This window comes from Erithacus rubecula (genome assembly GCF_903797595.1).
Source record: "Erithacus rubecula genome assembly, chromosome: 3".
Classification (NCBI taxonomy): domain Eukaryota; kingdom Metazoa; phylum Chordata; class Aves; order Passeriformes; family Muscicapidae; genus Erithacus; species Erithacus rubecula.
This window is the reverse complement of record NC_136689.1, coordinates 101712930-101736531: the sequence shown is the minus strand read 5'-3', so window position 1 is coordinate 101736531 and position 23602 is coordinate 101712930. Positions and strand designations below refer to the sequence as shown.

Sequence of the window (23602 nt, the reverse complement as noted above, 5' to 3'; positions counted from 1 at the left end):
CTTAAGTCGGTGTTAATTTGTATCACACAAAAACCAAGAATGCGTAAGTATCTTATGAAACAGGCAAGAGAACATGGATATGGGGACCATGGTTTTGGTTTTATTAGGATTATCAGTTTGTTCATTTACTTTGTATGGACATCAACTTACTTAGAGACATTTTCAAGAATTAGAGACTATGTACTTTTGAAGAGAAGAAAAAAGATCTTTCAGGTTTGCATGTTTTATCAGCTCAGTGTTATCAGCTCATGTATATGTTGAGTAATTCCTATCTCACTCAACAAAACCTAGTTTGATTCCAAAATGTGTGACACAACAAATGCAACAAGAAAAAAATTACCTGTTATTAGTTTGTTTATCAGGAAGATAAAACAATTCAATTTTCCAAAGTTCGATGCACTAATTTGTTGTGTAGGATGGGGATTCATATGATTTACAAGGGGTCAATGCTAGAAATATGCAAGTTCCTAATCATATAGATACAAACAGTCTGACTGAAGTTTCTGAAAATGGGCTTTAAGATCCCAGCATGTGAATGAGTGTTTTCTGGATTAAAAACTATTACATTACACTCTCAAGTTACAACATGAGTACTTAACCAGACACTTAACCCATACCTGCTTTTAGGAAGTAGAACCTATTATCCTTTTAGATGCTGTTAGCCAAAGCCTCCCTTTTACAGTTTCGAAGCAGTGCTCAGAGTTTCCTACACAGCTGCATGAGTACCTCCCACACAAATTCTATTCTATTTGAGACAGACAGACAAGCACTTTTAGTTCACCACAGCTGTGAGAAAAGCCCAGTCTGACAGACATGTTTGAAACACACAGGGTTTGCACACAGATGCACACAAACACAGCAGCTTTGCTCACCACAAACACTGGTAGAAGTTTTCAGGTGAACTACTCCAGAGGCAGATCCTTCACTGGCAAATAAACACGTGAGGCTGGGTCTGTCCAGTGCTCAGCTCTCATCTCTGTGAATTCTCCAAGTTGCCAGAAAATGGGATAGTGCTTCTCTTCACTTTCTGTGTTGAATCTGGGCCACTGTAAATAAAACAAAATGCAAAAAAGCAAAGAGCAAGAGGGAGAAAGACCCATGTAGCTTTGTTGCAGGGAGATCTGGAGAGGATGCAAGGTGTTTTGCATTCCAAGAGCACCTGTAAGTTTTCCCATGGACACTGGATAAAACACATAAATGGCACCTGTTGACCGCAGTGGTGATCCTGCCCACTGAGCTGCAGATTCAGGCTTCCTCTCCCGTACTCTATTACAGGCTCATGGATTTTGCATTGTTTGCAGCTAGCTGCCTCAAGTCACCCTGCTGAGGCCTGGCATCATCCCTAAAGCTTAAATCAGGTGCCCAAGAGCACTGCGAATTAGGTTCTGTATCTCTAATGATGATTTTCATCTTGCTTTAGATGAAGACTGCAAGAAGTCAGTGTATTCTGTGTATTATAAAAATTACTGCATCACATATGAAATGATCCTAAGCCTACACCCTGTAGCTTGTGGAAATGTTCTCTTTGGACTGTGGTTGCTGAAATAGAACATCAGCATTTCCAAGAGCAACCAAACTCTCTGAATCAAAGGGCTGTGGTAGTAGCCAGCAAAAAAAAAAGGGAGCAGAAATATTGCTATAGCCTGTATTTTTGCTTTAACTGTACATACTTCTCAGCAGAAAACAAAAACAAAAGATGCAGGCAGCTGTGGATAGGAAAAAGCAACATGTAGAATTCAATTTCTTTTTTTTCTGAATAAAGCAAGATAGCAAGTACTGACATCCAAGACTGAATAGCTCAACTGTTCTAACACTTGGCTATGAATTTGTTTCCTAACCATGACATGGAAAATAACTCATAGTGCTACTGATTCAGGTTTGCTACTGGCAACTGTTCAGTAACCAGAGATTAATGACTTGACAATCTCCATGCAGTTTATAGTGATCTTTGTAAAAATGCCATTGCCATTTATGGAACTGAAGTGGAAGCTGAAGAACCGAACCAGTACAGTGGCCACTGTCCAGTAATATTTGAAATAATTACTTTGCTCAAGTCTCAAGCTGAGCCGCAGTAGTATCAGGCTGGACATTAGGAGAAATTTCTTCACAGAAGGGGTTATTAAACATTGGACTACCCAGGGAGAAGGTGGAATCACTATTTCTGGAGGTCTTCTAGAAAAGACTGGACGTAGCACTTAGTGGCATGTTCTAATTTACATGGTGATGTTCAGTCAGAGGTTGGCCTGGATGATCTCAGAGGTATTTTCCAATAGAAGGGATTCTGTGATTGTTTCCTTATTTGAAGAAAAGATCCCTGCTGTTGTCTAAGGGTAAGATTAGAATTGGAAACACCAATACAGGCTGCACAGGTTACATGTTTAGTGCTGGTATCTATTCTTTCTTTCTTTGGTGTGCTACCTTGCACATGGCTCTTGCATGGACATAAATTGGAATGCTTGAACTTCTGGCACTGCAGGAGCTGGCCTCTCCTTCCCTGGACACACAGGATGACAAAAATGCCACTGAAATGTGTCTCTGGAGGCCAACTTCTCCAGTCCCCCTCACCAGTCAGGACAGAATCGCAGAATCACAGAAAGGGCCAGGTTGGGAAGAAAATACAGCGGGTAATCTGGTCCAGTCTCCTAGCTCAAGCAGGAACATCCCAGAGCACATGGCACAGGATTGTGCCCATACGATTCTGGAATATCTCCAGTGAAGGATGACCTAAGGACCACCCTCAGGCGGCTGCCCAGGGCCTGGCTTTTGAGGATCCGCAAGGATGGAGCCCACTGCAACTCCCGAGGCGACCCTCGCTGCCACCTGCCCCCCGTGCCCGTGCCGTGCCAAGACGGGGGGAGCCAGCAGCGCTGAGGCGCCTCCGGGGCGGAAACACGGCGGCCGCATCCCCCACGGCACGGGGAGCCGGCGGGAAGGGGCGCTTCTCCCGGCAGGACGCAGCCCCTCGGCTCCGCGGAGATCCCGCCGGAACCGCCGGGCGGGGGCGGGCACACAAGGCAGCGGCTCCCGGAAGGCGGGTCCCGGGCTGTCACACCCGGCCCGCCCGCACGGGGCCGGGGCCGAGCCCAACGCGCTGCCTTCCTCCTCTCCCGGCTTTTCTTCGCCAGGGCGACGAGGCTGGTGAAGGGTCTGGGGCGCATGTCCCATGAGGAGCGGCTGAGGGTGTTTATCCTGGAGAAAAGAAGGCTTATCGCTCTGGAACCAACTGAGGGGAGGCTGTGGCCAGCTGGGGCTCGGGCTCTTCTCCCAGACAACAAGCAACAGGACCAGAGGACACGGCCTTAAGCTGTGCCGAGGGAGGTTTAGATTGGACACGAGGAAGAGTTTCCTCAGAGAAAGGGTGGTTAGACACTAGAATACACTGCCGAGGGAGGTGGTGGAGTCACAGTCCCTGGACGCATTTAAGGAGAGACTGGACGTGGCACTCGGTGTCCTGGTCTAGTTGACACGGTGGTGTTCGGTCACAGGCTGGCCTGGATGCTCTCAGAGCTCTTTTCCAACCCGACTGTGACTGTGATTCCTTCCCAGGCGCGCGCCCCCTCCGGCCGCCTCATGCGCGCGCCTCTGTCTCCGCGCGCGCGCGCGCCTCCCGCCGCCCTGCTGTCCCATCCCCGCCCGCACCGGAGCCGTTCCCCCCGCGCATGCGCCCCGCGCCCTGTCCCGACTGTTCAAACAGGAAGGCGGACATGTTGGTGGCTCTCGCAGGTTCCCTTGCCGCCGCCGGACCTCACGCTCTCCCCTCCCCTTAAGCCGCCTCCTTCCCTCCTCCCCTCGCACGCCGCAACCTCGGGTCGGTCCCGAGGCGGTCCGGGCTGCCATCCCGTCCGTGGGAGGCGGAGGAGCGGAGAGGAGGGGGCTGAACCGGCGTTGCCAGCGGCGGGAGGCAGCGAGGAGGAGGAGGAGAGAGGAAGAAAGATGCTGCTGCGGCCGTTCTGCCGGTGAGGTGACTCGTCCGCCGCCCGCGGGGGCTCTCGTCCGGTGCCATCCTCGCTTCCTCGTCCCGTGCCCCCGGACGGACCGACCCCACGGCGCTGAGACACGCCGTCGAGAGGATTTCCCTAAGTTTTATTTTTTCATCCATTTTTGCCTTGTTGTTGTGCCTACAGGCTTTTGTCTTTTTTTCCCTTTCTTTTTTTTTTTTTTTTTTTTTTTTTTTCCTTGTTTTCCCCCCTCTTCTGTTGTTTCTTCTGGTTCACCGGAAAGAAAGCCGCGCTCCGGAACCTGGCACCGACCCGCCGGCGCTGCAGCAGCAGGGCGAGGAGGAGGGACCGCTACGCTGGATCCCGGGACGGCTTCCCCGGCTGGGAAGATGGGAATGCTGAGACGGTGGGGCCCGAGCAGAGGAGGGAGGGAGAGGAAACCTGCTGCTGCAGAGCTGTGAGCATCCCGGGAAGCTGCGTGCGTGCCTGGAGGAGCCGGGGGAGAAACAGTCTCGTCCCGCGCCTGCTGCGGGTTCCCCTTGGACTCTCTGCCCCCTTGACGGGGACTTGCCCCAGAGACTTCTGTGATTGAAGGGATCTCGCAGGAGGCGCTTCCTCAGCCTTGTACGGGCTGTGGTTTTTCTTCTGTGCTCGCCCGTTCCTGTCTTTTTTTTTTTTTTTTTTTTTTTTTTTTTCATTTTTAAAAAAAAAATCTTACTTTGCTCTGGAATAAGGGAAACTTTTTATATCCGGAAACATGTCGACGGGAGAAAGTTTTGAGTCTCGGTTTGAGAAAATCGATGTGACTTTGAAGGACCCCAAATCCGAAGTGAACGTGGACTGTTTGCTGGTGAGTAGGGAGCGCCGATGGGCCCCCGGTCACGTCTCCCCGAATTCCTTACCCTGTGGGACCGAATCTCGCACTCCTGGCTGAGTCACCGCCCTGCTCGGCTCTGCACTGGTGCTTTGTTTACCCAGCGTTGGCTGAGGGTGCGTGAATGTGCCCGTGTGCGGGGAGAGCGGCTCATGCCAGGGAGGCGCTGCCCAGCCTTGCTTCTGTCACACTTGTCATCTCTGGCTCCGCGCTCTGCCCTGTGCCTCGCCGGCTGTCACAGCGGCGGTGGAGCCTTTCCACACGCGGAACTCGTGAGTGCCGCTCCGCTGGGCGACCGCCCGACTTCAAACAGCTCTGACACCAGTTTTCTCTCCAACAGCTTTGTTAAAGACTGAGTTCTTCTTATGCTGTGGTTAAGCGCTGCAGCGCTGACAGCCGAGTACAGCACGATTAGTAAGCCCTTACGGCTGGGGGCTGGGGCTTAAATGCATTTTAAACTGCTGGTTGTGTTAGGCCTAAGGTAGAGGGCTGCTCGCTTGTTTCCCTGATTGATGTACCTAATTGCTGGATCTCACCGCTGCTGTCAGTGTCGTAACTGCATCGCAGGGAAGCAAACCATAACACTTCCTGATACAAAACCAACCAACGTCATTTGGTAGCTGATTGACAGAATTGGATGATCTTTTAGTTCTCATTTGGTTCACTTAGTACCTCAGTAAACTGCATGCCAAATCCAGACAATTTGTTTGGGATACATCTGGGTCCTTAGATATGCCTAGAGATGTCCTTAAATAGTACCAAAGTGTAATTTGTGCTTTCACACTGAAGTAGAGAGCTTATTTTCTTTGGACCAAGTGATGGAAGTTCTTTAGTGTATTTTTTTCCCCCGGCTTTCTGTTGTCAGAGAGAGGAACAAATAAATTGAATTTGTTCCTCATATGAACTCTGACATTTGGGGTTGGAAGGGAAGGGAGGTGTGGGGGTGGAGATAGCTCTTAATAGTCATTCTTCATTTTGTGCTGCATGGTTCTTGGCAGAAAACTTGCTTGAGCATAAAGCAGTGGAGAGATTAAAAGAGTAATGCAAGAATCTGTGGAAGTTCACAGTATTGTTTACTCTCTTTAGCTTATTACAGGTTTGTGAGCTTCTGAAGTGTTGACAGGTCAAACCTGCATCGCTAGATAAAAGCAGAGCCATGTGGATGCTGCTGTCACAAAGGAAAATAGCACTGCATCTTTTAGTTAACTTGCTTCTCTTGATCTGCTTTATCTATCTGTCATCTTAGAACCACAGCTAATGAAGAGACCTTAGGTTCTTAGGATATAGGGTGTCAATTTTGGTACCTCAAGACTAATGAGACATTTTTACAACCAGGTTCTATTGATAGGTGTCAAGTGTATACAGTCAGCTAAGAGTCCAGAGTTTACATTAACCATGGCTCAGTTTGCTGTATGTGCTTGAGTGCTGGCTGTTTTATGGGGACCGTCCTACAGTGGTAGGAAGAAATTGGCAGGTATCAGACATGCAGTTGGTAGTATCTTTAACCGTATTTCTTAATCTTATAATCAGTTTAAGGATTTGCCCCATTTCAGTTATCTTATTTGTGATTAGGAGCTAAGCTGTAGTCAGTTTGGGAATGAACTTGCTAGTATGCTTTCTGTCATGCCTGCTGAAAGTTTTAGAACATGTGTTTGCATCACAGATTTTAAGGTCCTTTGAAATGACAGTTTTTTAGGAAATTTCTTTTAAGCTGTTACCAATTAAAAAGGAAAATGCTGCTTCTGAGGAAATCACTTGGTAAGCTAACTTTGTATGTGTTTGGTCACTACAGTCAATACAGTTTGGTCTGTCAGTCTTCTTGCTGGCTGGACTTATACCTTGATTCATTTGTTCTTGGAGTCTTTCTATAGAAGAATTTAAGTATCCTAACACTTTTCCAAAACAGCTTAAATATTTTACACCAATTCTTAATGGGATGATTCACACTACAATCATCATTCTTGGCCCAAAGTACTACTTACATATCAAATCCGTTAAAATCTGTATGGGTATGTTTTTAAGTAAGAAATGCTTAGGTGTAGGTGTAATTGATCTGCATTTAAATACCTTCTGAAATGAACTCCCCATTCTCTTCCCTGAAAGTCTCAGTTACAGAGGGAAATTTGACAGACTTCAGGCGTGGTACACTTAAAAAGAAAGTAAAGTCATATTTTTCTGATCAGACTACATACAAAAATGTATGTACATACAAAAATTCTTTCTAATAGAACTTTAAAATTTCATATAATTTTTTTTTTACCTTTGATTAAAGTCCTGTGCTGATGTTCCTTATAACTCCTTTGGCTTTTCCTAAGCAAAGATGATACTAACTGTGTGTCTGAGTGGAAATACATTAATAGCTGATGCACAGTCACTTGAGCATCGGATATTCTATATATGTAGGTTTAAAATGCTGGAGTTCATTTAAGTTCACTAGACATTATTTTTTGGCGGTATGATGAAAAGTCTCAGCAGTGCTCTTGGCTTCTTTTGGGATGCTTTTATCCTCTAACTTTGCTTCATTTTTCTTCTGTTCTTATTTTTCTTCCCATTAGTTTGTACCCTTTGTAGACTAACAGGCAAGACATGGAATAAACCTTTAAATCAGCTTTGTAGCCATTTTGGGCTTTGTAAATGTAATAAGCTATGTCCTGTATGCTAGAAAGATTCTAAATTTATATGTGAAGTAGTATGAGAACTCTAAGAAAAGAAGATGGGGGTGGGGCCTGATACAAAGGAAGATGTGTTACCGTTTCAGGAAGGTGTGGGAGAAGAGTGCTGACAACAGAGCAGAGCAGGCGGAAAAAGCACACTGTGGGCCTTGTAACTTCAATTTACATGCTGCAGGAAGGAAATTCATAAAGCTGAAGTGCAGGAGAGAGATGTGTTTATTTTTCCTGTTTTCTCCAATGCAACTGTAATAAAAAAACAGAGTAAGAAAATGAATTTATGTTGCAACTGTCTGTAACTAAATTTGTTTCTTTGGCACTCCCATGCACTTGATTTTGTACTAGGCAGGGGAATCATAGATAAACTTTTTTTTTTCTTTATGAGGCATGAGGAGGCTCAAGCCTGAGTTAAGTGTAAACAATGTGTCACAGCATCATTCATTGCATTTTCTCAAAGTATTTGGTACTAGGAGTTCTACAGTCCCCAAAAGATCTAATAACACTGTGAAGGCTGTTTTAGAGAGGTGGTCACACTGTGGGGTGTGCAGTGGTCAGATCCTGGTGAATTCCATAGGGGTGCTGAGTAGGCCCAAAGGCAGTGTAACTGACTAAACTTGAGCTAAGTTATGAGCTTACACACTGAAAAGGAGTATTCAGTGAGCATCATTCTACAGCTGTTTTTAGAATGAACCTGTGTTTTAGTAAATTCTTGGAGTTTATGTGCTTACAATTTTTGAAAAGTGGGGAGCTAAGGGGTGTAATAAGTGTGTAGATGTGGGACATTTTGACCTGAAATTGCTTATGCTTTTGAGTCTGAAATCACTAGTAACTTTATATGAAAATGTATTTTGGTGCTTTCTCTGTTCAGGTAAGAACTTGTGAAGAGTGTTTTCATAGTTTATACAGGCACTTGAGTTGTTTATATATAGTCTATATATATTTAACAATATAATATTGTAATTATTCAGGTACTTAGTCAATTACTTCCATAGTTGATTTAAAAAACTTCACATTTTTGGTGGTCTTTATTGTCAAAGATGACAAATATTTCATTTGTTTAGCAGTTTGTCTTCAAATTAACTGACAGCAGTAAACATGCATATCACAAACTTGTTTTATCTACTCAGAAGAGGTTTCCATTTTTGTTGCACCAAAAATACATAGCTACAGAGCTTGATTCACCTGTTTTTCCTAGGTCTGTTTCATCAGCTAGATTAATTCATGTTTGTCTGTCTTGCATAGGAAAAGGCAGGATGATCTCCTCATCTTTGGGATTTGGAATTCTATATATATATATCTGTTACTAGACATATTTTTCTTAAACGTGTTAGAAAGCACTTTTGAATACTTTGTGATTAGGGATTTGGATAATAGATTTTAAAAAAGCAATACATAAAAACTAAATAACTGAAAGTACCTTTACTTTAGAGGTAGCAAACAAATAGCTGTTGAAATCACGTTGCCTGAAACTACAGTAACTCTGCTCTTAAAGTCTGAGTGATTAAATGCTAGAAAAATTTGGTATCTGGCAAGCTTCCTTGTTGCTAATGAAGCTTCTTGTACATATATATATATGTATATGTGTCTATATATATATATATGTATATATATATTTTTCAAGAAGCAGAACTTCTTGAAACTTTGGTAGTTAGATTCAAAATAAGATTTCTGGCTGACCTAGAAATAAAATGCCATGTCTTCAAGTCATCATATCTGGACTTTTTATGTAAAAATTATTAATGTTAATTGCTATATTTATTATTAGTGTTATATTAATTAATATTAATAATAATGTTATTTAATGTTAATATTCTCATCACTACAGATTATGAAATTAAAATATTGATGTTAGCTTAATGATAAAATGCGTGTCTTGCTATGTTAGTCAAAGGTAAAATGCAACTCTAAGTTGGCTTTGAGAATACAGTAACTTGATGGGTTCTTATTCCAGGTTGCATCTCTTAAGAATTTTTTAGTATTATATAATTTAGAAATTTTAACAGTAGAGATGTGGAGCTGTCAAAATGTTAGCATTTGTTTCATGGTGTGTAGTAGATTTTACAGAGGAATTAATAGTTAACTTAGCCAATTCTTCTGCTTATAAAACTAGAGGCTGTGTAGGAATGTAATTATTTATTTTTCCTACTAAAGTTTTAATGAGGAATGATAATAGAAAGTTGATGTTAAGACATGTTTCAACAAGAGGAATAAAACACCCAACTAAGCTATAAATGCTCTTACAAAGTAAAATATTTGTAAACAATGTCATTTTCCCTGGTGACTACAGAGTGGTTTTTGTGTTCCTTGAGGGAAGGAAAAGGGAAACACCTGGAATTTGTTTGTTGGACAAATTGAAAATCAACCTGTTCTGTAAATCTTTGAGGACAGTGATAGTTTCAGGAGCCACTCCTTGAGAACTTAATAAATTCTGAGAAGCCCTTTGGGCAGGTGATGTTGGTAGCCTCACAGTTGCTGTTAGCAAAATTCCCTAGGTCATACTTTAGTACTATATAAAAATAAAAAGCTTTTTAAAGTCTCTTACCAAAGAACACTGAGATGTTTGTCTTGATACAGGATGTTTATCTTGAATTTAAGAGATCCCAAACCGTGTAATTAAAATCTTTTTTTGGTGAACGGTTGAAAACTTTTCTGTCTTTGCCTTAATTTGTCCAGTCATTCTAACAGCAATAAAGCCAGTAGGATGATGAGACAATATTGGTAAAACTGCAGGCTCTATGCAGGCAACACCCAGTTATAGCTCAGTTAAAGCAAATGCAAATAACACCATATTTTAGCTTCCTCAGCAATCTACTGAAGTTAACACTCGAATTAATGCCAAGGCACACAGCATGTGCAGCAACCAGGAGGAGTGGGGAGCCAGGGGCAGCAGGAAAACTGTGATCCTGGAACATTGGCACTGGAACAGGCTGGCCAGGGCAGTGATGGAGTCCCCATCCCTGAAAGGGACCTGTAGATGTGGCACATGGGGACACGGTTCAGTGGTTGTTCTTGGCAGTGCTGGGGAAATGGTTGGACTCAGTGATCTTATAGGTCTTTTCCAACCTAAGTGGTTCTGTGAACAGTGATCGAACAAGCACTGAAACAGGATCTTTGGCAAGAAGAAAAGTGGTTTGGAGATTCTCTTGCCCATGTTGTTTTGCTGTGCCGAGATGATTGGATGGCCTGTGCTGAGTCTCCAGTCAGCAGGGTAGAGATGTGTCTGTAGTGTGCTGAGCATTGGCAGGGTGTGAGGTGCTGTGGTGCATCTCCAGTTACAGCTGTCTGGAGCCTGTCTGGATGAGCTGGAGCTGCTTGGTGCTCATGTTGCTACGGGAGAACCGGCACAGGATCGGCACCAGCTTCTGCCTGAAGCACGGGTCAAAGTCTATTCTGATACTCAAAATCTTGTAAAGGATTGGCTTTCACTAACTGAAAGACTGCCACTCCCCTGCCTGTCAATATTTATACAATAAAAACTGTCATGGGGACAGTATGTAAGATCTCTTTATTAGTAGGTCCTAACTGAAATCCAACTGCAGATTTCTTTATTTTAGCTTCTCTTGTGCTTCTTATATGCATTCATTTTTCTGTTTCTTTCATAGAGCTCAGAAATATGTGAGGGTTTTCTTGATTTTTGTCAGTTGCGTGGTCTGAGACGATGTAAAGACTTAATGCTTGGAAACATCTGTAGGAAACACTGCATGCATTAGGACTTTATTTTAGACTCTAGATTGGAGCTCCCTAAAATTGTTTCTAGCTTGAGTGTGTCTAGGCTGTGGAGCTTATAACTGAACTGGAAACACAGGTGGAACACATCCTTGCTTCTTCTTACAGATCTTCATGAGCCATAATATTCACTTAGAAAAAAAAAAATCCCCAAATTCTAATAGTTATCTAAATACTGACTAATTGTCTTTATATTTCTCTAAAAAACAGCACAGTAGTTGGTGCTGCACTATATTCAGATGTATTAAATGCCAAGGTATGAATATATTCAGAGGAAAACTTGATGTGAGATATCTACATAGAAAATGCATTAATAGAATATGGCTATTTTCATGTGTAGTCACTGATTGCTATGAAAATACTGTTTCTATGGAGGCTGAGCTTAATTTTTAGCAAATAAATAGCAGCCAAAAAAACCCCTGACTACGCGAAACTAATTATGTCATTTGGAATGTGCTTTTTGAAGAAGAGGAAGCCAGAAGCTTCTCTTGACATCTGGAGATTTCAGCTAGGAAATTTTTTCCTGTTTTGTGGTTGGAGATGTTACATTTTTTAGCAGATGGTTAGTAAAACTTGTATTATAGCCATAATGGTTATTTCCAGTGGGAAAGTGTGAAAGAACAATAGCTATGGCATTTGTCTCCAACTGGCTACTGTTTGATCATTTGTTTCTTTTGTCTAAATCAGTTACTTTGTATGATGATTTGGAAGTCTGCCTTCTTAATTTTTGTTACCATGTATTGTGGGAAAGTAGTACATTGTTGAGTACAAATGATATTTTTTTCACAGAATGACTGAGGCTGGAAGGGACCTCTGGGTGTCCCTTATTCCCCTGCTCGGATAGAGTGGCCTAGACGAGATTGCACAGAAGGCTTTTGACAACTCTACAATTTCTCTGGGCAACCTGTAATTTTCTACTTCTCAGAAGAATACTTTCTCTGTTGATGCTTCACACAACAGAAAATAAAATTCACCAAAACTAAATAGAAAAAACATCACTACTCATTTGGCATTTATTTGCAGAGTCTGGCCTTCTTGTTCAGTAAATCTATTTCTAGCCCAAATAATTTTTTGAAAGGTATCTGCCACAGAAGACCAGCGAACTTTCTGCGTGGAGGCATTTGTGGATTCAGATATTTTAAGCATAAAGATTTGTATCTGAGGGGTCAGTTGCTGTGAATTCATAAGCTCATGTTTAATTTGTGACTGGTTGAAAGAAATGTAGGATTTTTCTGCTGGAGCAAAAAAGAGAGTGAATGCCTTGCTGTGATCTCCAGTTTTCACTCCATGAGTGCCTCTTCAGTTTTTCATGATTATGTAGCTTTGTGTTTTCTGTATCCGTGTACACAGACCATTTTCCTCTTGACAGGCAGTGAGGGATGCTAGGTAGGACTTCCTTATTGACCTGGAAAAGTGAAAGACTTTTTGATACTAATGTGATGGTACTCTCCCTGAGAAACTGGTGAAGAGGAGAGACTGCCTGTAGAGCTCTCAGGCAGAGACTTCAGCTTCAAACTTTAATTTCAGAGCTGAAGTGTAAGGTGTCAGTGCAACAAGCACCATCTTCCTAGAGTATGGACGACAGGCCAGCATGTTAATTCCACTGTTGAGACCCGGGAGCTCATTTGTCTACAAGTGTGCAGTGAGTGACTCTTAAGTACTTAAGAGGGGAGGAAACCTCTCCACCCAGGAGGTAACCAAGTACGAGTGGATGGGGAAGATTCTTCAGAGAGGTGAGGACAGGATGTCATTTTGTGAGCACTGGTTATACTTGGCTTGTGCTTTTTGCAGATGCTAGGTTGTGCAAATAATACCAGGCAGGACATGAAGTTGTGGTTGAAAATGGAGATAATACTGATTCCTCACAACTTTGTGTTGATACTCTGTACTGCTGTCAGGTGGAATCATAGAATTCCTTTCTTTGTTATGAAATCTGATTATACAAATGTCTTTTTATACTAATCTCTTCTTAGAAAGTAGCTTTGCTAGCATGCAAAGAATACTGTCAGTATTGAGCTGAGATAATTTATTCTCTCCTTTCAAAGAGGGAAGGTGGTTCTGCCACTTCAGTGGTGGTTTTTTTATTGCTCTAATACATCTTCTGTGAGTAGCTGTCCTCCTCCTTCAACTTAATTTACTACTAAGATCATTGTCTATTAAACGATTGCCAGCATAACAATGATATAAATTTTGGTGGTCTTGGGACCTTTCAAACCTGCTGCTACATGCTATATATCCTCTTTTGTGGAAATTCAAGGCCAAAGTGGTAATTCAAAGCCAAGTGGTAGACTCACTAGGAATTGAAGTTTTTCCTCTGCTAATATTGGCAACAGTCACCATGGCTTTTGAAAGAGGGGCTGTTGTTGCCAACATTTGTGGAGCAAAGGTGATGATGGAAATAAAAAAATGCCCATGAAGATCTGTGAGTGAAAGCTGAACTAATTTGTAATTTGTGAAAGCTGATGTAATTTGTGTTTTTTATTGGGTTGCTTATTGTTTGAGCAGTGGGTTTGCTGATTGGTTGTTTTGATTTGTTTTTTGGGGTTTTTTTTTTAATATGCTGAATTTATAATTGGACATGTCATTAAAGAGCTAGGCTTTCTCTGGAGTGAATAAATCAGTAGGGTTCCTGGAAGAGCTTTTGTGTTCTGTCTTTTACTAAAATGCCCATGGCTATTTTTAGCCTTTCTGATATTCCACAAACTGTTTTGTGCATATGGTTTTTGGAAGTAGCATGACCTTAAAGTGTTTGGAGATAGTTTTGACTTGCAAAATCAGGTGGTCAGAGAAATCATCAGAGCTAGTCACAATGTGGTTCTGAATCAAGCTATGAAGACTCTTGTTAAGAAAACCATGTTTAGGAGCATTCTGGGTTGTTAACCTAAAGAATAAAGTTGTAACACAAAGAAGGTCTTGTATCATGCAACTTGCAAGCTCAGAGCTGTTAATTGACTTTTTTTGGGGAGATTGGATTGGAGTAAGGAAAGGACTAAAAGTCTCTCTTGCACTAATTCTTGATGAGTGTAAGGTCAGAGGAATCTTTGAAGTGTTTTCCTTTTGTTTCTTTTCTGTCCTCAAATGCCTTCCGGCTTTGATAAGAAAGCTTTTGTCCTTCTGAATGCAGTGTGTACACAACACTATTATCATTAGTAGCTGGGACTTGGTGCTGCCAGAGCTGCTTTGGATCTGAGTCTGCAGTGACTGTGGACAACTCTGTAACTTTCTGCCTTCTGTACAGTTGATTTTGGCTGCTGTCAGGGAATAGGTGGGATGGCTGCATTGTTCTTTTCTTTGGTCATCTTGTCTTTGAGCTCCTGGCAAAGAAGGGAGTCAGATTAACTTCACCTTCCTATAAAGAATAGTTTTTGTCATAGTTCTCAGTAAGTTCATGGGAAAGAAGGCTCTGAGAACCATGAATTCTAGGGGAGAGTTAAAGGGATTTTTTTTTTCTTTTTACATACCCTGTTTCATTGCAGTTTGACAAACTCATAGATATGGTCAGGAATAAAAGAAAAGGTTAATCAAAACCATTTTTTTGCAGATTGGGAAGTTACTTTCAAAGTTTCTACCCTATAAAGCCCTGTAAGTAGAAGTGTAATTTTTCAGTATAAGATTCAACCAGAATAGGCAACCAAAGGTTTTTGTTCAAATCTAGCTATCTTGTGAGAAGTTGACTAGCTCTACCAAAGCAGAACATCTGTTGCTTTCTTTCTTGTATGCTTCAACATCAAAAAACTTACCTTACAGTTGTGCTGCATTGCTCATGTTTTGTGGGAGAAAGTAACAGTGTTCTGCAAAGGTGTGTTGTAGAAAGAGGTTGAAATCCTAAGCTCTCTTCTGACTAATAGGCCCTTACATGTAATTTAAGAACAGGTTTTCTGAGCTGATGGGTTATCAAAAGTGACAAAAAAGAAGAAATAGGGTCATGAATTTTTGGAGAGTTACTTTAGAAAGTAATATGATGTTTTTACAAAATAAGTAGTTTGGTTTTTTTTTTTTCAGAGGAGTTGGAATCAACATAACCTATTTCATATCAATGGAAAAAGACACAATCTTTAACAAGTAACTTGCAACTTATAGCTAAAGCTTATGCTTAAGATTAGAGAATTCTCTGTAGATCTTGTTTCCCTTGTATTTCTTAATGATAAACAAATGTCTTTCAGGTGTAATGAAGTGCAACTTACAGAAATGAGCTAGTGTATTTGTTAAGCTTCCTTTCTACATCCAGAAGAAGGTGGAACCTGTATTACCCTTAAGAACACCTGACTAAACTGGGCAAGATATCAGTGTCCTCATGTCTGCAAAATACAAGAATCACCTAATTTTTAAATCTGGAGGGGTGGTGTCTGTTCTCATGTGTTCTTCAGTCTTCAGATCATTTCTGTTTCCCTTTTGCAGTAGAAGCCAAACCAATAATCATGTTCTGATATGAGGAGAAGCAATTAATGGGGCAGTCGACAAAAATGATTTTGTTAGTAATGCCAGTCCTGTCAATTTATAGTCTTGAGTTAGTTCTTAAACTCGTACAATGGGTATTTGCCTACCATAAATTACTTAATTTTTGACAATTATAAAAAATACAGCCTTTTGTTGCTGAGGTTGTGTAAAGTCACTCATTCAATTTAAATACTACTTCTTGGTTGAGTGCCAGTCAAATATCTCTTGAAAAGATGGGAGGTGAAATGAATTGATGTGCCATATTATCCTCTTGCCTTAGTAAATAAAATATCAACAAATAGGAACCATCAGTGTCGTATCCTTGATACTGTGATACATCCTTCTTTAATTTTGAATTTTTTTAACACAACATATAACATTTATGGTGTGGCAGGGGTTGGGTATAAGAACAAAAATAATGCCCTTTGTGGAGAAAGAAGTCCTGTCTGTCTGAAAAATAATTATATAAATATGAGGTTTGGAAAGCAGAGAAATTAGTAAGATAATTAAAGATGATTTTGGTGTTGAAATTGTTGGTTTGGCCTAAAATGCCTTAAGTTAGGGTTTCCTGATTTCTTCAGTCTTTTTGTGAGACTGCTTTGTATTTCTGTTTCCTGCATCTAAAATAAGGAAGTACTTCCCCCAGCCCCCACAATTTGTGGGTTTGATAGTGTGGAGGCAAGTTACTTTTTGTACTCCTTTTAAGGGATAGGGAAATTTCACTGTTAGCACTGGTAGTAGGGAGGTCATTAGATATTAGAAAAGCAGACATCAAGCTACAAGGATGTTTCAAACATGAATGGCCAACAAAAACCTCCACAGCAAGTCAAAAGGCAGGTGTGAATCTGTTTAACACATCTTCATTGGTGTGTTACAAACCGCTATTTTAGTATAATCCATTGCTTTCAAATTTTTAATTGTTTTCGTAGAATCACAGAAATGCAGAGTTGGAATGGACCCAGAAAGATCATCCTGACCTTGCACATTTTACAAATCCCAAGGATCACATCATGTGCATTGTCAGAATGCTTCTTGAACTCTGTCAGGGTTGGTGACATGTCCAGTTCTCTGCGGAGCCTGTTCCAGTGTCCACCCACTCTCTGGTGGAGAACCTTTTCCTAATATCGAGCTTAAACTTCCCGTGACACAGCTTCATGCCATTCTCTTGGGTCCTGCTACTGATCACCAGAGAGAAGAGATCAGTGTCTGCTCCTCCTTTTCCTCTCATGAGGATGCTGAAGGCTGCAGCATGGCCTCCCTTCAGTCTTCTCCAGGCTGAACAAGCCAAGTGATCTCAGCCACTCCTTGTAAAGCCCTGAAGCACCTTTGTAGCTCTCCTTTGGACACTCTCTAAAACCTTTGCATCTTTCTAATTTTGTGGTGCCCAAAACTGCCCCCAGCACTCGAGTTGAGGCTGCCCCAGTGCAGAGCAGAGTGGGACAATCCCTCCCTTGCCTGGCTGAGGACGCTGTGCCTGATGACCCCAGGACAGGTTTGGCCTTCCTGGCTGCCAGGGCACTGCTGGCTCAGAATAAATTGGCCATCGACCAGGACCCCAGGTCCCTTTCTGCAGCACTGCTTTCCAGCCTCTCATCCCACCATTTTTCAAATAACTTGCCTTTTTTTACTTTACATTGCTTTTTATTTGACTAACTGTCATCCCTTGTCATAAGAGGGAATTTATTGTTGAGCAGGACTTTCCCCTCAGGAACCCATTCTGATTGTGGCTGATGACTGCATTGTCCTTCAGATATTTTTCAATACCTTCCCAAATAAGCTTTTCTATGACAGCCATTGAAGTGACATTGACAGGCCTGTAGTTTCCAGCGTCATCCTTCTTGCCCTTCTTAAACTGGGACAGTGTTTACCAGCTTCCAGTCAGCTGGAACCTCTCTAGAGTTGTAAAATCATTCAAAAATCATTGAGAGGGTTATCCTTTTGAGTTAGAGCTGTATTTTTTAAGTTCCAGATGTTCCCACAGACAAATAGGGATTTACAAGGACATGGGCTGATAACTGCACAATACTATTTTAAAGTAAAGAAAATTATTTTCTCTGCATGCTAACCTAAAAATTACTGTGCTTCAATATAATAAGTAAATTTTTGATACATTAGCTTTTTTAGTGGCATGTTCATAATGTTCATCACTCTGCATTGAATGTGTGGTAGAGAATTGCTGTATTTTTAGGAGGAAAACTGTGTACAAAGAGAAGCTGAATGAAATTTGATGCTTTCAATGGAAAAATGTCAGTATTGGGTGTTGTGCATGTGTATGAAGCTGTTAAGATGAAGATATATGTTTTTTAAGTGGCACTTTAACTATGGTGTCCAATACTCAGCTGATAATGCTCATTAGTGTAACAAGAGACTGTTCCTGTTTGCCATAGTTTCCAGTGGTGTAATCACTGGAGGAAAGGGGGAAGATCACCAAAATGTTCCATTGACCTAAGCAGTTTGAGGGTTGTAATAAATAAAGTTTATTAGTTCTCTGAAATAATTCTCCTTCTTGTTAGCCTTACATATGAGTATATAGTAGTTTTGTACTGTAATGAATTCATATGCAACTCTTGCTTGCTTTTTAAATCTGAAGGCTTGCTTAACAGATTTTCAGTAAAGCGTTTCTGTGAAAAGCTTAATTAATCACTCAAGAGCATCATTAAATGAATTGAATAAAAAGTAATTTATGCCCAGTACCTTCACAGAGTTTTATATACATGCATACACACTATATGTGGTGAAAAATATGAAATAATGACATTAATTTTCCTTTAAAATAAAAATTCTGCAAATTCAGTTGAAGTATTCTAAGCTTCAGAAGAAATGACAGGAGTTTGCTTTCAATACTGTGCAATTATAATTTGCTACTCTAGTTTTTGTTAGAAAGAAATTGTGATAAGAGTATTTCTATATACTGAATGGTGACACCAAAGTTGCACAAGGAATAATCTACCTAAAGTTTGCTAATATAGAGTTGAATTAATTTTGGTGAGACATGAAATATGTGCTATTTTAAAAATACATCTGAACTTGTGGTGGTCAGTGGGCTTTACTCAGGCTTGCATGTCACAAGTGGGGTTTTCCAGGGTGGATGTTGGGCCTAATGCTGTCCCACATCTTCCTACATGACCTGGATGGTGGCATTGAAAGTACCCTCAGTAAATTTGCTGATGACAGAGCTGAGTACTGAGGAGACACTTCAGAAGGAAGAGATATTCTACAGAATGAGGCTGGAAGAGTGGGCAAGAACAGTATGAATTTTAGCAAAGTCAAATGCAGTGTCTTACATCTGGGATGACACAACCAAAGAGCCCAGTACAGGCTGGAATCTGTGAGGTTGGGAGCAGCCTTGCTGACCTGGGGGGCCTGTTGGACAACAAGGTGGACATGAGTCAACAGAGCACAGCTGCAGTAACAAAGCCAAACTGGATCCTAGGCTGCATCTACAGAGGTGTCAGTAGCAGAGCTGGAGATTTGATTATTCCACTCAGTGTTGGTAAGCCCTCATCTGTAGGGAGGTGTCCAGTTCTTGTTCCTGCAATTCCAGGAGAGTTATAAAGGACACAAAGGTGATCAAAGGGCTGAAGAACTTGGTTTTTGGGGGAAAAGAGAAGGTATTTCCCCAGAGAAGGCTTGGAGGACCTCATCACTGTGTTCCAATGCTAAAAGGACAGCTACAAAGATGAAAGCTGTCTTTTCAGGAGGAGGAAACGAGCCAATGTGTACATGTTGCATTGGGAGGGGTTTAATGTACAAAAGAAATTTTTGACTGACAATAATCAGTCATTGGAACAGTGTCCTCAGGGATGTGGTAGAATTCCCATCAGTGGTGGTTTTCAAGACTCAGCAGGGTGGTGGGTGATCTCATCTTTTGCATGAACAGTTGGACCAGGTGAACTTTTGGGGTTACCACCAAATGTAAACTATTCTATGATTCTGTGATCCTCTGACATTGGAGAAAACCCCTCCGCAGTGTTTCACTGGTTGGTTTTCCCTTTGCCTTTTCTTAGTTTTGCTTCAGAGCCTCTATGAAACTCCTAAATCAGTGCAATGACATGTTTGCAGCAGTTATAGTTAAACACAAAGTAATGGTGTGTGCTATATGTACAAATTGTTTTCCCAGCTACCAAGGTCCCATTTTCTGGGTGACACTCTGCAGGATAAGATGAAGAGCACAATGTTAATTTCTCTTTTTGCAGCAGATCTGGTCTCACAAGAGTGAAGGAGACCTAAAGAGAAAAACCTTTAGAGATAGTAGCCTGAAGACATGGAAGAAACTCAACCACAGAATGCATGCATAATAAGTCTAGTTTCTAAGTGGACAAAAATACAAACTGCTGTTATTTTCTTAAATGTTTTCACTCTAAATGGTAGCTCTAAATAGCATAGCAATAGTATTTGAATTGAAAAAAATGCAACAGGAGAAGCAGCTCCCATAGAGTTAATTTTTGTCTCTTTGTGACATTTAATACTCTAGAAGTTAAGATGAACTCTATCTGGAAGGAGGGATAGAATATTCTATTCTATGCTGGATTTAAACCAGCAAGTTCAAATTATCCATTTAGATTGGAAAGATACCTCTGCTACTCTAAGATAAACTTCCAAAATGATCAGGAGCTAGTGGGAGTTTTGTCTTACGGTGGTTTCAGATGACAAGTTACTTGATTAGTCTATGTCTCCAAATTAAGAATTAGCATAGAATGAACTTTTCAGTAAATAGGATGTAATTCTTCTTTGTGAGTATGGAACTAATACAGGTAATTTGGATATGAAAGGTTGTTACCATATACGGTCACATATAGCCAAGCAACATTTAACTTCTACTAGATGTAGATATGTAATTTATTTGGGCATAAAATCGAGGCTTCAGGTACACTTTCAAAGAAGGTTAAATCTGTATTTCTGATGGAGCCTTATGAATTATAAAGAAAAGAATTGTCTAAAGTATGCTCTAATTTCAAGTGTATTTTATTTCTCAGCAGATTATTTTTATGTAATAAAACTTAGAAGTGCCAGGGATTCATTTTAGAATTCCACTTGTACAATGAGAAAGGTATTAGAGGGTTCTGTAGCAACAATCCTCAGGCCAGTCCAGCAAGAGTGAGGTCACTGTCTTTCTACAATAGCCTCCTATCTCTGTTTTGTCAGCCAGCATCTAATACAGTTACTGCCCTTGTGCTACATTCATACCTGAAGTATTTAGCTACAGGCCTTTTAGAATTTATACTTTGGGTTGTGGGGAGGGAGGACAGCTACCATGACCCATAGCAGAAGATCTATTAGACTAAATAAGAATTGGAGGAACTCAGTGAAAATAACAAATCAAATTCCAGATATTGCTTAAGGTCATTTCCCAGTTGCAGTTATGTGAGATCATTGGCATTCCCCATGCACTTCTGAAGAAATGAGGTGATCCAACATCTGTGGTGCCAAACAGGCAAATTCAGTCACTCTCACTGCGTTGTTGCAAGGAAAAGAGGTTAAATCAGGATGTCATTTAGTCATCCCTTTACCATCAGGTTCTTGTTATGTTTCTGCTGGTTCAGAATAATTCAGTGTGTTGATAGTTGACCCTTGACAGAAGATCTAAGCCACACTGGCCTTTTGAGACACTCAAAGGTATGCTTCTCCCTTTTTACAGAAGATAGCATATTTATTTTGAGGATTGATAAGGAATGCAAGCTATATTATCCTAATTTTGTTTTAATTTTTAAGATCATGCTGCTAGTAATCAAAATTTTTTTAAAGCTTGGTAATGAAAAGTTGAAATATGTTTTTGGCATGCTCATGACGTGGAACAGCATTTGGAAACAGAGCAAGACAGGCTATAGGATATTCAGAAGATTTTCTGCTGTTAAGATTAACTTCTATGTAGAAATAATATGTGAGAATTCAGAACTGTTCCACTCAGCTTTTCTTTCTGAATTTTCTTGCTCTTTTCTTCTGGATAGCCATGGACTTATGTACTGGTTTTCAGAAGGATTAGCTTATCTATTCATAGACTGGTTTTCTGCTGTTTTCTTAATTCTTAACAGCAACATATACAAAAAGAAGTATTATCTCTACCTGTGATCTTATTTATAAAGGCTGGCTTTTGACTGAATCTGTTGAATTGAAGTAAGTATCATTTTATCTTAAGAGAATAAGCAGATTAAGAGGTTTTTCAATGAGGTAAGGTTAGATAAATGGGAAATTTGTCATGTCATAGTTCACTAGGTAAAGAGACAAAATTATCAGAAACTATCAGTTTTCATACTTGTCCCTAATTCTGTATTGGAAGGAAAGAAAGAGCGCTCTAAACTGTGACAGGATCTTAGAGTTGATCTACAGCAGTTCAGAAAAGAGGAAATTCAGTTCTTTTCTGTGTGCTGCAAGTTACACAATGTGTTGTCTTGACTGAGGCAAGTAAAGGGGATTTTGAATGTGCTTTACATGACAGTATTAGATGAAATGCTGCATTGCTTGTCTTCTCTGCAGACTGCCTTAAGCATATAGAGCTTTGCATCATGAACTACTTGTAATTTTGCAAGTGCAAAGGAGTTTGTATCTCTGTTGAAGTTTTTGTTACTTCTTATTTCTCAAGCAAACAGTTTGTAAAATGTGAATCTGAATGAAAGTGGTAGGTCACTTAAAATTATTTTAAATATTTGGTTGTTTGGGATGTGTAGATCTGTGCAGATTAGAGGATATATGCACACACACACTTCCTGGTGTTAAACATTTACTAATGTCAGATGGCTTGATTTTTGCTTTTCTAAGTCAAATTGTTTATCTGTAGTTCAGAGTTTAGTTAAATGTAATGATAGTTTATCTCAATGCCAGTGGAGTTTTGTTTGAGTATCACAAAAGATGTAACTGCCTTCTTCATTTCCTTATGAAAGAAAATCTCTGAGGCTAGATATTATAAAATGACCGTGATTGTAACAAGCATCTGTTTCCAAAATTACTGTTTCCATCCATGTTTTATGTAGTTTTTCAGAAATTGGCTCTGTGGTCCAGCAGACTTCTGGAAAGTGAAGTGCAGGATGTCTGACAAAAGTGTGGCTCTAAATTCTTGATATTGATGCTCTTTAATTACATTCCAGAATATCTCGTGTTGATATTTTGTTGTACTTAGAAATTGGAAACCTGTTTTCCTTTGTGTTTTACAAACACAGAATTTATATGAATGGGAAGTAGCAGATACCTGACCTCATTTGACACGGCTTTTGAATTACTTGGGTTTTTTATATATTTTGACACACATACAGTGTATCTCTAGTCTCTTAGTTCATGTAGATTTCCAAGATAGTAGTGCTTGTTAATGACTTTTTGAAAAAAAAATTAGATACTGGAAAAATGTTTCCTAAAGCAAATGTTGGGGTAAAAATCATATATAAGTTAGATGCAAGTAAAAAGTAGCCTTTCATTCCCTTTTGATTTATTTTGTAGAAAACACATTTTTATCAGTTTTGCTCTGCTTTATGGGAAACTCAATGACAGCTGCTCAGAATGGTCTGTGGGATGGAGAAACAGAAAATGCCATGTTAGTGTGCTCTGATTTGTCTCATGGCAGGCTTTTATGGTGTGACAAAAATATTGCCTGCCCTCATCTCCTGTGGAGATTAAGTTAATCAGCCCAAGCTCAGTCTTGCTCCCTTGTAAGGACACTTACAAGAGAGACTTTGACAAGATTCCATGGTTGTGGCAATGGTCCAGACAGCCCTGGCTCTCTTTCCTGTTGGGTTAAGATTTGTTTTCTCCTGTGTTCTAAATCCAAAAGAAAACCATGCCTTTGGAATACATGTATCAGTCTGCTGCATCCTCTTTGGGTGGGAGGGATGGCTTTCTCAGGTTCTGGAGTGTTACATAGGAAGAATGGTGTTAGAGAGGAGTTGACTTATTCTTCTGATGTAGCTGGAGAAATTGGTAGAGTAGTTGTTTTTACAGTTATTTCTTAGCATTTTAGTATTTTTCATCCA

General features: G+C 40.6%; 1 protein-coding gene and 1 long non-coding RNA gene across 3 annotated transcripts in view; both read left to right on the top strand.

Moving 5' to 3' along the window:
• The first annotated feature begins 4223 nt into the window (after nt 1-4223).
• The window catches only part of ROCK1 (Rho associated coiled-coil containing protein kinase 1), a 79325-nt gene continuing 59946 nt past the window's right edge, over nt 4224-23602 (top strand). The window contains exons 1-2 of one of the 2 annotated variants that reach the window (XM_079301247.1): nt 4451-4562; nt 4673-4788. In XM_079301247.1, the coding sequence (XP_079157373.1) occupies nt 4696-4788 (93 nt within the window). In that variant the 5' untranslated portion in view covers nt 4451-4562; nt 4673-4695. Of the gene's footprint in view, nt 4789-23602 lie in introns of both variants that reach the window. The other variant, XM_079301246.1, reaches the window with a different exon arrangement.
• On the top strand, nt 13758-15543 carry LOC306799079. The gene is made up of 2 exons (XR_013773525.1): nt 13758-14587; nt 15371-15543. It is a non-coding gene; the product is annotated as an uncharacterized lncRNA (long non-coding RNA).